At 50.2% G+C, this 15,271-nt stretch overlaps 5 protein-coding genes across 5 annotated transcripts; 2 read left to right on the forward strand and 3 right to left on the reverse strand.

Annotated features, from left to right (window-relative positions):
• Nucleotides 1-176: 176 nt before the first annotated feature.
• On the reverse strand, nt 177-1,754 carry HD556DRAFT_1226779 (uncharacterized protein; the record flags this gene model as incomplete). The annotated part of the gene is made up of 3 exons (XM_041297108.1): nt 177-440; nt 491-697; nt 750-1,754. The coding sequence occupies 3 exons, from the start codon at nt 1,752-1,754 to the stop codon at nt 177-179; spliced, it is 1,476 nt and encodes a 491-aa protein (XP_041166107.1).
• Nucleotides 1,755-4,321: 2,567 nt separating this feature from the next.
• On the forward strand, nt 4,322-6,950 carry HD556DRAFT_1330167 (uncharacterized protein). Its single transcript, XM_041301703.1, has one exon. It carries the CDS (start codon nt 4,657-4,659, stop codon nt 6,685-6,687), a length of 2,031 nt encoding a protein of 676 aa, XP_041166108.1. The 5' UTR covers nt 4,322-4,656; the 3' UTR covers nt 6,688-6,950.
• A 276-nt stretch (nt 6,951-7,226) lies between these two features.
• HD556DRAFT_1429364 (nucleotide-sugar transporter) lies at nt 7,227-8,582 on the forward strand (the record flags this gene model as incomplete). The annotated part of the gene is made up of 3 exons (XM_041304802.1): nt 7,227-7,375; nt 7,480-7,796; nt 7,855-8,582. 3 exons carry the CDS (start codon nt 7,227-7,229, stop codon nt 8,580-8,582), a joined length of 1,194 nt encoding a protein of 397 aa, XP_041166109.1.
• A 102-nt stretch (nt 8,583-8,684) lies between these two features.
• On the reverse strand, nt 8,685-13,286 carry HD556DRAFT_1484034 (NAD(P) transhydrogenase beta subunit-domain-containing protein). Its single transcript, XM_041308673.1, has 19 exons — nt 13,084-13,286; nt 12,941-13,021; nt 12,465-12,882; nt 12,307-12,409; nt 12,154-12,216; nt 11,883-12,098; nt 11,785-11,833; nt 11,703-11,731; nt 11,568-11,646; nt 11,072-11,521; nt 10,872-11,024; nt 10,682-10,822; nt 10,036-10,623; nt 9,931-9,984; nt 9,803-9,882; nt 9,598-9,750; nt 9,189-9,552; nt 9,065-9,139; nt 8,685-9,009 (listed from the first exon to the last, which is right to left on the reverse strand). The coding sequence occupies exons 1-19, from the start codon at nt 13,175-13,177 to the stop codon at nt 8,978-8,980; spliced, it is 3,222 nt and encodes a 1,073-aa protein (XP_041166110.1). The 5' UTR covers nt 13,178-13,286; the 3' UTR covers nt 8,685-8,977.
• A 583-nt stretch (nt 13,287-13,869) lies between these two features.
• On the reverse strand, nt 13,870-15,141 carry HD556DRAFT_1227182 (uncharacterized protein; the record flags this gene model as incomplete). Its single annotated transcript, XM_041297143.1, is given in 5 exon segments — nt 13,870-14,157; nt 14,215-14,401; nt 14,455-14,545; nt 14,599-14,972; nt 14,984-15,141. The coding sequence occupies 5 exon segments, from the start codon at nt 15,139-15,141 to the stop codon at nt 13,870-13,872; spliced, it is 1,098 nt and encodes a 365-aa protein (XP_041166111.1).
• Between the last annotated feature and the right edge of the window lie 130 nt (nt 15,142-15,271).

Raw genomic sequence — 15,271 nt, forward strand, 5'->3', positions numbered from 1 at the left:
GGTGACACGGAAGCAAAAGCAACGGAGTATCGAGTTATGTAGTATCATGGCAATATTCATCGCAAAATCAAGTTAACTATGATTAAAATAGGGCACAACTAAGTATGTTAGCAAGTGAGAATGAAATACAACAAGTAAGAAATAGTCAAGATACCAATAAGATCGTCGGGATGATATCAAGTCTGTCTTGAACGACTGGGCAAGGCTAAAAGCCTGCCTGAAATAAGACAATCCTTCACCCACGGAACGTGAACGAGCGTTACGTCGTCCTGAAGGTCCTCGGGGAAATCCGTGGCTTCCTTGACGACAACATAGTCATATGCGGGAAGATCTTTGGATGCAAATTTGACCTCAGTCGCGGCTTCCACCCGAGAAGCTCCCATGCAAATCATAATCCAAGGAACGACTCGGCTCGCGTCTTGCGTAGCATCGGGGTTACCCTGCACGAAACAATGAGTATCAATACAGCAAGCAGCAATGTACTGCATACCTTTCTCCCCCCGCGTGACGGTAAGGGCACGAGATCAGAGCCGAGGCACAGTACAGTCTTGCCAGAAAACAACTTGGATGCTACCGTATTCGACATGATATCAGTCAAGTGCTCTTTGCAGTTACCCCAGTCTAGGTCAACAAGTTGAGATACCCGAGCACTCAATGACTCTGAAAACCCAGCAGGAAGCAGTGCGGGTTGCCAGTCCTAAAAATAGCGGCTGTCAGCAGAAGATCGGCAAGACTCAAACCCAACATACCGGTGATGTTTGTTTGTCTAGATAATCATCTCGTATCCACTCATTAGACAGACATGGTATCCCAAGAGCAAGAGCTACCAGAAATTTCGGCTTCTGGTTGTAATCGTCGGCTAGGAGGAACACACGTTCCAAACCCTCGAACTCGGGCTTCGTCGGCTTGAACTTGAAGTTTTCCTGGGAAGCTATCCAGCGTTTATTTGACTGGCTATGGGTACCCTCCATGGGGAAAATGCTTGACCAGTCGTCAATGACTGTGCCTCCATTGTGCTTGATAGCTAGCATCACGCTGTCCTTCATTTTCTCAGGGTGCTTGGTGCGAACGGTGAGCGTCACGACGAAACCAGTCCTCGCGAATGGCTTCTTATGCTTGAGTGAGGTGGTACTCATCAAGGACATAGCGGAAGGTGAGGGCGTAGTACGTAGAGACTTCGGTCGGATGATTGTGACGATGGAATCTGCAGTAAGAGTGCGATCTTTCCAATGAGACTGGATAGCTCTTGAGGCAATCCGGACGTCCGAAATGGCGTAGTCTGAGCTTATGGTGTCAGAACCATCATCAACTTCGACACTGACGGATCCTGATTGCATCCGACTGATACCTACCACAGTACCGCGAAGATTACCGTGGCAAAGGATCACTCCATCTCCGACTCGCAGTTCACACCGACGGAGCATAGCGACATCCACCTGGTCCTCCGTCTCATCGTCAAATTTGATGAGATATTTAGTACCGGTCTGTAACGAGTGGACGGTGCCTGCATAATAATGACCATCTTGCCTCCACAATGCGAACACGCGAGTGGCGGGCTGAGCTGCAAGGGCGCGGCCTGTAGAAACAGTGTGACGAAGCCGTTTTCCAACTCGTGTAGCCGGCGCAGGGGTGTCAGCGACTTTATTACGAGTAGATGCCTTCGACGGGACACGAACAGGCTTGACATCTTCAATGCGTCTCCGCTTCCGCGATGAAGGTGCTTTAATCTCAGCAGGAGCGGGACCAACGTCCATATAGTCATCATTGTCAGCGGGTTCCGTCTCTTCCTCCTCCTGTTTTTCGGCGCTCGGAGTTGAATGTATCTCGTCCTGACACTCATCAGAAGCCTCAGTATCCGAAGAGACTTTACGCTTCTTTGCAGAGAGTTCCGCACGAGTGCGAGTGCTCTTGCGTGTAGGTGCGGGTAGTGCTTTCCCCTTCCCTTTCTCAATCTTGACGGAATGGGGGACTACTGTAGGGGTAGCCACTCGCTCAACCACCGAGGTTCGATCTTGCTGGTCCTGCTCAGGAGCAGAACTAGGAATTTCTCTAGACTCCGGGTTCGCCTTCCTCTTCCCACGAGTTGAACTTTTCGGTTTCGTTGTAGAAGGCTTTACCTGCGGTTTCACAGACTGAGGGTGACACTGGTTAAGATAAGCGACAAGAAACAGGTAAAGACCAGTCACCTTCTTGACCAGCACAGGGGGTGGAGGAATAGATGGCGGTATCATCGAGGATTTGCCCAAAGTCGGCGCTGCTGTGGACTTTACAGTTGATTTGAGCTGCAGAAGAGCAGCTAGAGGGACATCGCCTTCTGGATCTTGGCTACTTTCATGTACCTCCACAGAGTCTGCAACAATTTCTCCTGAACTAAGCTCTGACATGGGGCTAAGAGGACGGAAGGGGCGCTTTGTGGGACTCTCATTGAGCCTAATGTCTCTTGAGGGTGTGGCAGTGCTCGGTACGGGTGGTTCTGAGTCGGGTACGATGTCAAGGTTATCATATTCAGGCTGCGGTGACCGTGGACGATAAAAGGGTCTGATTGGCGGAGGTGCTTTGTTGTCCTCAGAAAGCAAGTCTGAAGAGTGTGTCGGTACAAAGTTTAATAGTTGGGTCTCGGCATGATCATTTGGCGTCTGAACAGGTTCAAACGGCTGTATGGCCGCTCTGCTGCCTGTGGCCGGAGGCGCACCGGTACCTTTGCCTTGCATCTGCCGAAGTCTGCGCTCCCGTTGTTCTGGGCGGATTAAAGACAAGAGACTGCGCGGACCTGGTGAAGAAGTCGTTCCAAGAGTGGCGCGAGCGCTTCTGGAAAGCGAGGTTGACGCGTATAGATCTTCCGCGACTGCGCTTGTATCGTGCAGTGGTGTTGATGGCTGAGTGGGCACAACCTCTTCAGGAATTGCCACAGGTTTCTTCTCCTGTGAAAGCTCATCTTCTGCTATAATAAGGGAAGATTGTGATGCATTGGCCTGGGCCCCATATCGATTGCGTCGTGCTTCGAGGGATTCGAGTGAGTCCTCTACATCAGACGTGAAGTAATGAGGTTGGGAGAAACATCGATTAAACAAAGGGCCTCACCATCATTCAACAACTGCGATGCGTCGGGATGGGGAACGCTTGTGCTCTGAAAAGAGCCTTCAGAACCGCTCGAGTGCGAAGGAGTACCTGGCACAAGGACGCTGCCACTGGCTTCGCTGGCTTTGGATTGCTCATAAGCGCGCCGTATTTTATTCATCCATGAGTCATCGTCCTCCTGTGACGTGGATGAATGATCCATGGCGAGATCGGTTGTAGCAGTGCGTCCTAGGTCAGAGAGTGGCACGTCAAAAATCTGAGTAGCCTGCGCAATGTATTTTGCTGCAGGATCTTGTGACACTGCGCCACCGAAGGAATCTTGCGAGCAAATGGAAGTAGACCTCCGACGTCGGCTGGGTGCCACAGGAAGGGATTTGGTAGGTTGAAGAAGCGGCTGGACAAGCCTTGCTGAACGAGGAGACTGAAAGGAGACAGACTTTGGGACTAAAAGGTAACAAAGATGTCACAATCTTAAAGCAAAAGAGTACAAAGGTTGATTGGTGGCTCACCATTTGCCTTGCCGATACCAGATGCTGTACGTGAATCAGGGTGGCTCAAAGAATCGGCGTGGAGACCCTTAAGATTGACCAGTTTGGTAGAAGATGCTTGCGGGGACGACGAGCGAGTACGTGCAACATTTTCATTCTTATTCTTATTTGAGGCTGGAGTGTTTTCTTTCTGAGATCCTTCCTCGACTATTTCCTCCTCCGTGTGTAAAACTTGTGGCTGCGTTTGTGTTTGGGCAAGCCAGTTGAGCTGGTAGCGGGATGTTGAACCTCGAGCAGGCGGAATCATCATGGAATCAATAGAAAAGTTTGTACTGAGGTTCCTGTCACCTCCCTCTTGCTCGCATTGGTGATTCAAACCCCACTGGTCGCTATGGTCCACAATTGATTTTTGTTTCGTAAGTGCATACTGTAGGAGCTGGGTCGGTTGCGATTCTATCGAATCACCACTAAACGGGAAAACTTTAATTGGAAAGTCCCGCTCAGCACGCAAGGACGACGCGCCTGTGATCAAAGATGGAGTCCATACGACCTTTGCGTTGCGCTGAGTGCGTATTTGTTGGCTGTAGTCACGTATTAATACTCTGCCTGGGCTGGAGCTACGATATGAAATTAGGGTGCATTCACAAACTGGGGTGCGACGCGAAAAATGAACCAGATCTGCGCCTGGACTCCGATGGAAGCCAAATGTATGGTCAACTAGCTCAGGGTCCATTAGAAAGAGGGTGATAAATTGGAATGAACACTGCCACTAACTCATTAGCTAAGCACGATTCAGCTCCTTGGAGTTGCAGTACGTAAAACCGCCTGTAAGGTTATCCGATTATTTATCGAGTCTCATCCTATGGCGGACTTCATGCTAGACTCCGTTGTGCAGCGATCTCAAGCTCCGAATAGAGTATGCCAGGGTCAAACTACTTACGTAAAAAATCAATGCACGTGCTCTTGACGCGTCAATCTAACCTAGTGGTGGTTGATTTCCTTGTTCTACTACATCTTCTCTTCCTGCCAACCTATCGTTTCGCATTCGCTCCTTTATCCCTCTGCGCTGGCCGCCGAAAAGTAGGCTGCAATGTACCAGATAGACAAAACGAAAAATAATCGCTCTTTATCTTCTGTCGCTCGAACACTTCTCTCCGCGGATGACTCGGATGCCGTCGCCGCCGCCGCCTTGATGCCCGCTATCAGCGCAGAAAAAACGTCCACCTCTAGAACAACTTTCAAGAAAGCACTTTCTAAGACGAAAGATAAAGCAAAGGCGACCTCCATCAGGCCTGTTCGTATCGCAGACTACGACTCCCAGGAGATGACGAACGTACCGAATCCTGTACCAGACACTGGCCTTCCTCCTCCAAGTGGTGATACAATATATTTCACGCCACCGCCAATTACTGCATTTTCTTCGGTAATCCATCAGTCCCAGGAGTACCACGCTGCAGCGATCACTGGCAAGTCTATCAGCGCGATTTCTGTGTCAACCTTCACCCCATTGCCACCACTACTCTCTCTTGAACCCACACCAACCGCAGACAATGAACATGCTATTGTAATAACGCCTGTTCCTTCTCGGACGAGTTCAACTCAGTCCCACAGTGCTGTCCCATCAGCGCGAGTCCAACGTCCCTCGCCATCACACCAAATTTCAAAACCGGTAATAATTGCACTCTCTGTCGTTGGAGGTGTCGTATTACTTGGGGTATTCATCCTGATAAGGCTTTTGAGACGTCCCCGCCGCCGCAAGTGTCCAACACCCTCTCTCCCCATTCTCCAGGATGGTGCCTTCCCAGATCACTTTGGGAGCGATGGGTCCGGATCCCCGGTTTTTGGAGGCAAGGAGCGATTCTCGCCCTCGCTGGGGAATGCACGAGGAAATACGGGGCTCTGGACATGGACTCAGTATCACTCCGGAATTCCAAAGCCGGCGCCAACTGTCACAGTCTCAAAGTCATCGTCAGGCGAACCCGTAAAAGGATCAAGCAGTCAAGAGAACTTGCTTTCCGAGAAAAGTACCTCGTTTGGTGGACAAAACCAATACTCTTTCACTGGGCAAGGCAACTTTGGACAAAGGACCCAACCGCCTCTACAGCCTATCCAGAATGCAATCACTCGCGCGGTCTCTCGGCTCTCCACTGTCTCTATGTCCCTTTACCCAAACTCGCCGGCCAACACTACCTATTATGGTGCGACGAACGTGGGTGTAGCCATCGAGAGCACGACGCCTCTGACAGGTGATGGACAAACTATGGCACGTGCAAAGGACAGGGTTGCGGCAGGACGCGCGCGCAATAGCATGGTCGCTCCTCCTGACGCCAAAGACGCATCCATGCTGCGACGCTCCCAGAGCTATGCTTACGGTGGAATGGATACTACCCCAACCTCACCTGGATCCGGGAGAAGCGCGCAGAACGGGGGCCGTACGCGCATCAAATCATCATATTACACACCTGGCTCACATCCTCGTACCTCCGTAGCTCCTTCGACATGGTCAAAAGACCGCGGACAACAAGATGGTCTCCACTCTGATCGCACTTATGGATTGCAACGTTCCGAGTCTCATCGAGGCCGTGAGACACAGGCGCTGACATGTGCTCTTGGACTAGCTTCACCTGTCCCGCCATCCCCTCATCCAACACTATATCCGGATGATTCCATGAGTGTGATTGGAGAAGCAAAGAAGGTCACCGTGACAGGCACGCGCAGCCAAAAGAAACCAGTTCCCAAAGCTATGCCCAATTACGACAAGTCGTCTTCTCCTGACTCTGCGGCGCTTGGAAGTTTGATGATGGTGGACTTCGCGGCATCAAAGTCGACTGCATCACTGGTAAACATACGTCCGTCCGAAGCAGCCAGGGAGATTCAAGAGACGCAAACTCAGGGAGGGCAGAGTTCGGGGGGGTTCGGTCAACCAAAAACGAGCTTGAAGAAGAGAGTGGAGGACAGACCACCACGTGTTCCATCACCTCCACCGTTGCCATCGCTTACACAGATGGCACTTGCTCACGCAAACCCCGAAGCGTATGCTGATTACCACAGCCCGACGTACAGCATCTACGGGTTGTATGATGGAGATAGGAAAAGTCGCGGGATGTCATTTGGATACTGATTTAGATTGATTCGCGTAGTACAAGCATCGCCTACTAGTATAGTTTTGTATGCCAAGGGATTATACGTTTGTGGTTTCCGCGCGCTGAGCACTGCAGCGCTGAATCCAGGTCACTGTCAACTTGAAGCAAGTACTTGCTAGTAAGTACTAGCAAGTGTGGACCTGGTCGACCTTGGCGGTCTTATCGTTTGAATCGATCAGGAACTGTTCCCGGCAAGTCAATAAAATTGACAGCTGTACATGTGATATGCGGGAGTTGTTACTGAGTTGTTATGTTCGGATTCGTGAGAGGGCGTCTATAGCTGGTTCAAAATTCTCCTTCTCTGTTCTTCTTTCCTGCTGCGGACAAGAAATTCCAACCAACTGCGCCAGGAATAAAAAAGCCTGGCAGCTGCGGACGACCCGAAGCCAGATCTAGGCTGAACTTGGAGTCGTTGCTGGGCACGCCCCTAGTTATAGTACTACGCCTTTTCACATACCACCCTCCTGCGATACCCCTTCGAGCTTTTTTTCCTTTCCAATACCCCATCCTATCTCTCATGTCCCAACTCGCCCTCCCTGCGCACCAAGAAAACCATGGCCACAAAGGCGACGACGACGACGATATCGAGTACGAAGAGCTCGGGCTGCTCCCCGCAGATATCCCGCCTGTTCCCTCATTTCGTGGCATTCCATTGAAATACATATCGTGAGTGTCGCGTCTTTCTGTTGCGACGTCTAAGCCTGGCATGATACTGCCAAGTTTTCTTGTCTCAAACACTGGGCGACCTTACTGACAACTCATGTCTACAGACTCGTGACGTTGGCGGTTCAGAATTCTCTTTTAACATTAATAATGCACTATTCTCGCGTGTCCATCCCTCCATCCCAGTCCTACTCTGCGCCAACCGCCGTTCTTCTGAACGAGCTTCTCAAAGGGTCCATATCACTCGCCATTGCTTTCGCCCGTATAAACCGTGTCACACCTTATACGTCCGACACCACACAGCTACCACTCACCGTCAGCCGCTTCTGGCATCCTACAAAGATTCTACTACGCGTCCGACGACTTGGCAGAGAAGTCTTTTCGCCAGATTGCTGGAAACTGTCGATACCCGCCATCCTATATGGTATGTATTCCGCGTTGTATACGAGTCGCCCTCATTAATTTCGCTTCGTGGGTTTCAGTCATTCAGAATAATCTGCAGTATGTTGCTGCCACCAATTTAGAAGCGGCAACTTTCCAAGTCAGTTATCAAATGAAAATACTTTCCACGGCGGCGTTTTCAGTCATACTCCTGCGAAAGCAGTTAAGCGCCAGCCAATGGCTAGCGCTGCTGTTCCTTGCTATCGGAGTCGGCGTGGTGCAGATACAGACTGGTGTGAGCGATACGAGCAAGGCATCCTCTCTGTTGTTCCATGAGACCTCGATGAACGCTCTGAAGGGGTTCCTCGCGGTGTTTGCCGCATGTTTCACATCCGGCCTCGCAGGTGTCTATTTCGAAATGGTTCTCAAAAATTCTCAGTCTGATCTTTGGATCCGCAACGTGCAACTCTCCGCATTCTCCCTCCTCCCAGCGCTTATTCCCATCATCCTCTCACGACCGTCTGAAACGGGATTCCTCAGTTCCTTGTTTGAGAACTTCGGAGCCTGGGCGTGGGCCACGGTTGCCATTCAAGTGATTGGTGGCCTGGTCACCGCCATGGTCATCAAGTATTCTGACAACATTCTCAAGGGCTTTGCCACAAGTTTGAGCATTGTGATCTCATTCCTGGCGTCAGTTGCACTCTTCGACTTCCAGATGACGTTCACATTCATCCTTGGCTCTGTCATCGTTCTTATCGCAACATGGCTGTACAACCAGCCCGGGCGGAACCCTAGCACCTCGAGACTGGTGTACGTGGGCAAGAACTGAGCGTCAAAAGATGATAGATAGTGCACATTGGGACATGCCACGTTTACGAGTTGGACACTTTCAGCCCGTTTATCGTCACTCCGGGAGTGCTCGGAACACTACTTATTTACACCGATAAGGACGGTCACTCTTGTTACATTTGGACATGCATATAGTTTGTTGGACGCTTAAGTTACGGTACACCTACTATTCCGTGCCCCCATCCTCACGTTGTCCTAATTTGATTACGTGACGATAGTCGGCCTACGATACACAATGTGATATACAATACAATCAATACTCCATGAAAGCTTTCTCGTAGTTTGTGTGATACTCTTGTTAGAGATCTCGAGAGCGATGCGAAGTATAATGTACAACACGGACAGGTCCGACAGATATGATGACAATATACGACCTCATGCTCTCTGCTCCAAGCCTCTCTTGAGAGCTGTGAAAGAAACTGTATCAGCGAAAGAAAGCTGTGGTCTCATATGGGTACCTACCGTCACAGGTATCTTTAGCATCACCAAACAGCATCTTCGTATTTGGCATATAGAACATAGGGTTCGGGACGTCAGCTGCAAAAACGTAAATAGACCGATTGGCAATGTGAGGTTTATCACGCACCGTATCCGCTGGACATTCCTCTCTTCATCACAATGACCTGTTTACTCTTCCATGCATGCAAAACAGGCATACCAGCAATCGGAGATCCAGGTTCAAGGGAAATGGGGTTTACAGTATCATTGGCACCGATGACGAGCGTCACATCAGTCTCACCGAAATCATCGTTGATCTCATCCATCTCCAAGACGATATCATAAGGCACAGATGCCTCGGCCAGCAAGACGTTGCACTGGCCGGGCATGCGACCAGCAACAGGGTGAATAGCAAAGCGCACTTTGATACCCTTCGCTCTCAGCATAGCACATATTTCGGCGATAGGATATTGAGCCTTAGCAACGGCCATGCCATACCCAACAACCTGGATCTAACTTAGGGGGTGCATCAAACTGGTTCAATGATCAAGGCTTACCAATATCACATTCTCGGAATTGGCAAGAGCCTCTACTGTATCGTCGATGTTCGTCTTCGTGATAGTGCCCTCAATTTGAGCGGTCTCACTCGGTGCAACAGTGCCAATGCCACCAAACAGAACGTTTATTATCGATCTGTTCATCGCCACGCACTGCGATATATTGTCTCAGCCACTCTAAATCTGGGAGGCCTATGGCACGCACCATGATGTATGATAGGATTGTACCACTGACGCCAATCAACGAACCCACTGTCGTAAGGAGGGGATTATCCAGCATGAAGCCTATCTAAAGGTCAAACACATGCTTAAAAGCTCGGCTCTGACGCTCACCTTCTGCAACCAGCGCGAACCCTGAATAAGCGTTTAAGACAGTGATAACAACAGCTTCAAACGGCATGTCAGAAACTGACTACAAATTCTCGAAATCGTACATACGCATGTCGGCACCACCAATAGCAGCAGTCGTCGTGAAGCCCTTGATGAAACTGAGAACCGTGCTAACTCCAAGATACCCCGCAGCAACCAAGGGTACTGTTGGCGCAGCCGTAACAAATGCAGCCATGGTCAACACATTCGCTCCGAGTAAACCAGAGTTAATGATGTGCTTTCCGGGCAACATCAACGGTCTCGAGCCCATTTTTCCAGCAAGCTTGAAGAACGCGACAATGGAGCCAGTGAAGGTAATACCACCAATGACAACTCCGAGATAGGCAGTGACCAGGTGTAGCGTAGAGAGATGAGACGGGTCAGCAAGGACACTGCCGATGGAGGTGAGGACGGCAGCAAGACCGACAACGGAGTGCAAAGCGGCTACCATCTGTGGAAGCTCGGTGGCCGTGATACGGCGACCAATGATGGTACCGATTGTACCTCCAATAGTAGCAACACCGGCAAACTGAGCAAGCAGGGCAGGGGGGAAGCCGACCGCCAGAAGTGAGGCAAGGATGCCAGATCCGACACCGAGTATTCCCAATGCATTCCCTTGTCGTGCAGTTGCCTGAGATGCCAACCCAGATAGAGAAGCTGTAGGCCATACATAGCCTATTAGGTTCATACTCCCTAAATAACAAAATGTGCTTACCAATACAAAGCATGCTGCTTGTCAAGTAACCTGCCTGTACAAGGCCGGCCATACCAGTGCTGGCAGCAGCCAAGAAACCACCAGTAAATACGACAGCTGGGATACCGTACAACCAAGAGTATTCAGGAGGATCCGTTGGTCCTGTTATGCCATGTTAAAAGGTAGCAGACAACATCAAGGCTCAACTCACTCTTGAACATGTCAAGCATCCGCTTTGTTATGACGAAACCACCGGCGACATTGACACTAGCGAGGAGTACGGAGAGAGCGCCCAATACCTGAGGAATGGTTTCTGGGAGATATCCTCCTCCCATGACGAACAGACCACCAACACCGACCATGCCTGGGTGACACTCAGTACAATTTCATACCCAAAGAAAAAGTAGATACCAGATATGGCATTGGTAACGGACATCAGGGGGGAGTGCAAAGCTGGAGCGACGCCCCAGACGACTCGATATCCAACGATACCCGCAAGGCCAAACGTGAAGAAGTTGCTCATGAAGGCGGCCCCAGTCACCTTGCCGAGAGCCACTACGGAACCCATTCCAGCTGTGACTATAGCTATCTCACGGGTAGCTTTTTGCCAGGGGGTGATAGCCAGAGTCTCAGCCTTCTCCTCAGCCTTGGGAGTGGGACGCGCTGCGGGAGGAGGAGCAGGTCGGGGCACAGGAGGGAGGATAGCACCTTGGTGGGCAACAATAGAACCACGAACGACTTCATCTGTAAGATCGATATTGAAAGCATTGTTCTCTCCTATGGACAACAAGAACTTGGTGATGTTGTTCGAATACAGAGTAGACGACTGCGTTGGAAGTCGTGAGGGAAGGTCAGTGTAACCTTTATCCTTTGAGATTTTATTTATCACGCAAAGCAGATGGCATACCTATGATCGTCACGCCGTTCTTCACTACTAGCTTTCCAGGAACTGTCGCTTCGCAATTACCACCAGCTTCGGCAGCCATCTAAGTATAACAGCTATCAATAGTGACATTTTAATTCTTTGCCAAAGGTGACTCACATCCACGATAACCGAACCCTGCTTCATAGCTGCAACCATCTAAGAAAATGGTTAGATACGTCATAAATCCTCTGGTGGATACTTGCATAATCGAGAATCAGTTTGGGTGCAGGTCTGCCAGGAATGAGGGCCTATAAACACTGGTTAGCAGAAGGGCCAAGAAAAGTTGCAATGACACACCGTAGTGATGACAATGTCGACCTCTTTGCACTGTTCCAAGAACAGCGCCATCTCAGCCTCAATGAACTCCTTGGACATTTCCTTCGCATAACCACCGGCGCCTCCGCCTTCTTCCTCGATGGAGACTTCCAAGAACTCTGCACCAAGAGACTGTACCTGTTCACGAGCTGCAGACCGTGTATCAAAACCCCGAACAATGGCACCAAGCCGACGGGCCTGGGGTAGTGGTATCATGAGCAAGGCATGACCACGAGCATCAGATTGTTCTTACAGTAGCGATGGCACTCAATCCAGCAACACCTGCACCGATGACGAGAACTTTACCAGGTGGAATCTAAGTTTGTATAAGACGGCGTTAAACACGTGTGCCACGGATGGCATACCTTCCTACAGGACGACGTTAGACATGGAAAGCAGAACAAACAATTGAGGCTGACCCAGCTGCGGTAACCTGACCCGTAAGATATCTTCCAAAATGATTAGAGGCCTCTAATACAGCCTTGTAGCCAGAAATATTTGCCATCGAGCTGTTAATACTGGTCAATGCCTGCTTCTCTATGCCTAGTCGTGATTGAGTCTGACCTCAGCGCATCAAACGTCTGAGCACGAGAAATACGGGGAATCATATCCATAGCAAATGCATTAACTTTACGTGAAGCCAGTGCATCTACCACGGCCTTGTTCTTTGCGGGGTATAGGAACGAAATGACTGTGCTTCCCTCCTTCATGCCCTTGGCCTCTTCAGCAACGGATGGCGCTTGTACTTTGAGCATGATATCCGTTCTATCGAAGAGCTCATCTCGAGATACGATAGCAGCTCCGGCTGCAACATATTCTTCATCCAGGAACTGAGCCTGTGCACCAGCGTTTTTCTCGACAAGAACATTAGCAAAACCTTTCTTCTTAAGGAGGGTGACGTTATGGGGCGTAAGAGAGACCCGTCGCTCATCCGGGAATATCTCTCGCGGCGCTCCGACTGTCAGAGACGTATAAGGGATACCTGGTGTCGAGACGTGTGAATGAGAGGCCTCATGTTGAGATGAAGGACAAGTACATACCAGAAACCTTTGGTGCCTCTGGAACGGCTTTGGCTTTGTTTGCGTTATTCGGTGACGAGTAAAATGAGCGAATCACTAGTACTGTAAGTAGGGATATGTGATTCATAGGCCAATCCGGACCCAAATATCATAACGTCACTAACCTGAAGTGAGTGATCGGAGGCTGCTGCGCTTTGAAGTGTAAAGTGGCCGACAGCCCAGCCTCGCTGCTGGCGGCCTGAAAGCCAGCATGGACATGGTCGGGGTTGACAGAAGTAGACGGTCTGAGCCAGATAGACGTATGTGTTATTGTTACATAAAGCACTCGTTAAATACATAGTTCATGATAACGGTGGTAAATAGGGATCATCATCGGAAAAACAAGGCCCGCGGCATCCTTGCTCACCCTGAACCTACTAAGCCGCGCGCTGGCCATCGATAAGTAACAGATGGGTAGGCTGGCTAGATATATATATCAAAGATATCGTGACGTCTGAGTTGATCATCGTCTCGACTTGAAAGCCGCCACGTACTACGCGTGGATATATGGCTTTTGCACAGAGCTCAGTGATACGGTCACGATCAAATTTCATATTGGTTCAGCTTTTCGTCTTACGGTAAAGGTTAACACGGGTCTGCAGCGTGCGTCGCACTGATAGTATTAGCAGGCGGGCCGCGGCCTCCGACTCTCACGGAAACGTCACGGGCGGTCCGACCAGCGCCAACACCCTCAAAGTAGACTTTGATCATGCACCCACGGAGTACTTGTTAAGTCACCATCGTTTCAAGGACAAAGAGCCGTTTGCCGCAATATTCCTGGGAGTCGAATCTTAATTGCATAGGTAGTATTATGGTGACATGAAATATATGTGCGTCATCGTATCATAGCGACCCCAGGCTTCCAGCACATACATCATACAGACAGGTGCTACCAGTGCGCTCAGTCCCCATTATCGCACCTTTCCGCCGACCTCCCCTTCAAGATGCACGAGGGCTTGCGTATGCGAATGCTCCCACAAGGCCTCGCCTGCCACAGGGTCAATGGGCGGCAAGGGCCTCCGGGGATGGCCACCGTAGCCGTATAATTTCTGGAGAAGGTATTTCGTTCCTGAAATTGACGCCTTGGCAATGGTAGCGTCTGCACGCCCGATAATGCCTTGCAGCCGCTGTGCCTCTGGAAGGAAGGAAGGGTCGACCATGGAGGCCTCGCTTAACTCAAAGAGTTTTACAATAGAATGCTTGAAAAACAAACGCAAATCAGGAAACATAAATTCCATCCGAATTTAGGCACGTACAGGAGCAACATTTGCAAGGCCAGTAATAGCACCATGCCCATTTGAATACGCTGATGGTAAAAGGAAGTCGCTGAATCCGCCAAGGACGAGGAAAGGCGCATTCTTGTTTGTCCGGGGGTTAAGAGCTGAAAACATCGGATCTGATACCGTAGCCGCCACACGGGTGAGCTTCCCGACATCTCCACAGCTGACCGAAACAGTCAGTACACGCTTTGCATATATGATTAATAAAGAACTCACGTGAGCTTGACACCACAGGTATTAGGGCACTCAATGGCGAGCTCACTGATGAGGTCAGAGTCTAGATTGATACCTCCACTGGCACCAGGGTCTAGGCCAATGATCAGGTACTCGTCGGCAAATATTTTCAAAAAAGACACCCACAATTGTAGATTATGACTGGTATAGGGCTCTTAGAGCTAACTTCTTGGAAGAAAGCTTTCAGTGCTTTCCTGTCGCCAGCAAGCGCACCAGCAAAGTAACCACTGGTGATAGCGATGGCATAGTCTGCCCCAGCTGCAGCGGCTTCATTCGCTAGCTCTATAGACTCGCGAGTGCTGCCGGCGCCGATGCCGGTTATGACCGGAACGTTTAATAATCCCGCATGGTCAAGTGCCTTCCTTGCAGTCTTGATCAATACCACTCGCTCTGCATGTGATAGATGGATGGCTTCGCCCATCGACCCAGCCAACAGGGGCCCCACTCCGGCAGTCGCGACACGGACGACATGGTTCTCAAAAGAGGGGATATCTAGATAACTGATCAGTACTGCGCTCTACGACTACGAGATGCTGTTGAGGCATGCAATGAGAGAGACTGACCAAGATCTTCGGACTCGGGAAGGAAGAACGATGGAATTGGTGCATAGATACCAGGTTTCAAAGGACGAATCGTTGAAACATGTGTACCATTACCGTTAAGACTCATGATGAAGAAGATATCCGTGAAGGAGACACAATAACTTGAGTTTCATAGGTAGGGGGGTATATAAGGACGGTGGAGATTCTCGTTATACGGCCCGAAGTCGGATCCGGCGGTCCGTTACGGGCCGTCACCG

This window comes from Suillus plorans (genome assembly GCF_016647745.1).
Source record: "Suillus plorans strain S12 chromosome Unknown HD556scaffold_4, whole genome shotgun sequence".
Lineage (NCBI taxonomy): Eukaryota > Fungi > Basidiomycota > Agaricomycetes > Boletales > Suillaceae > Suillus > Suillus plorans.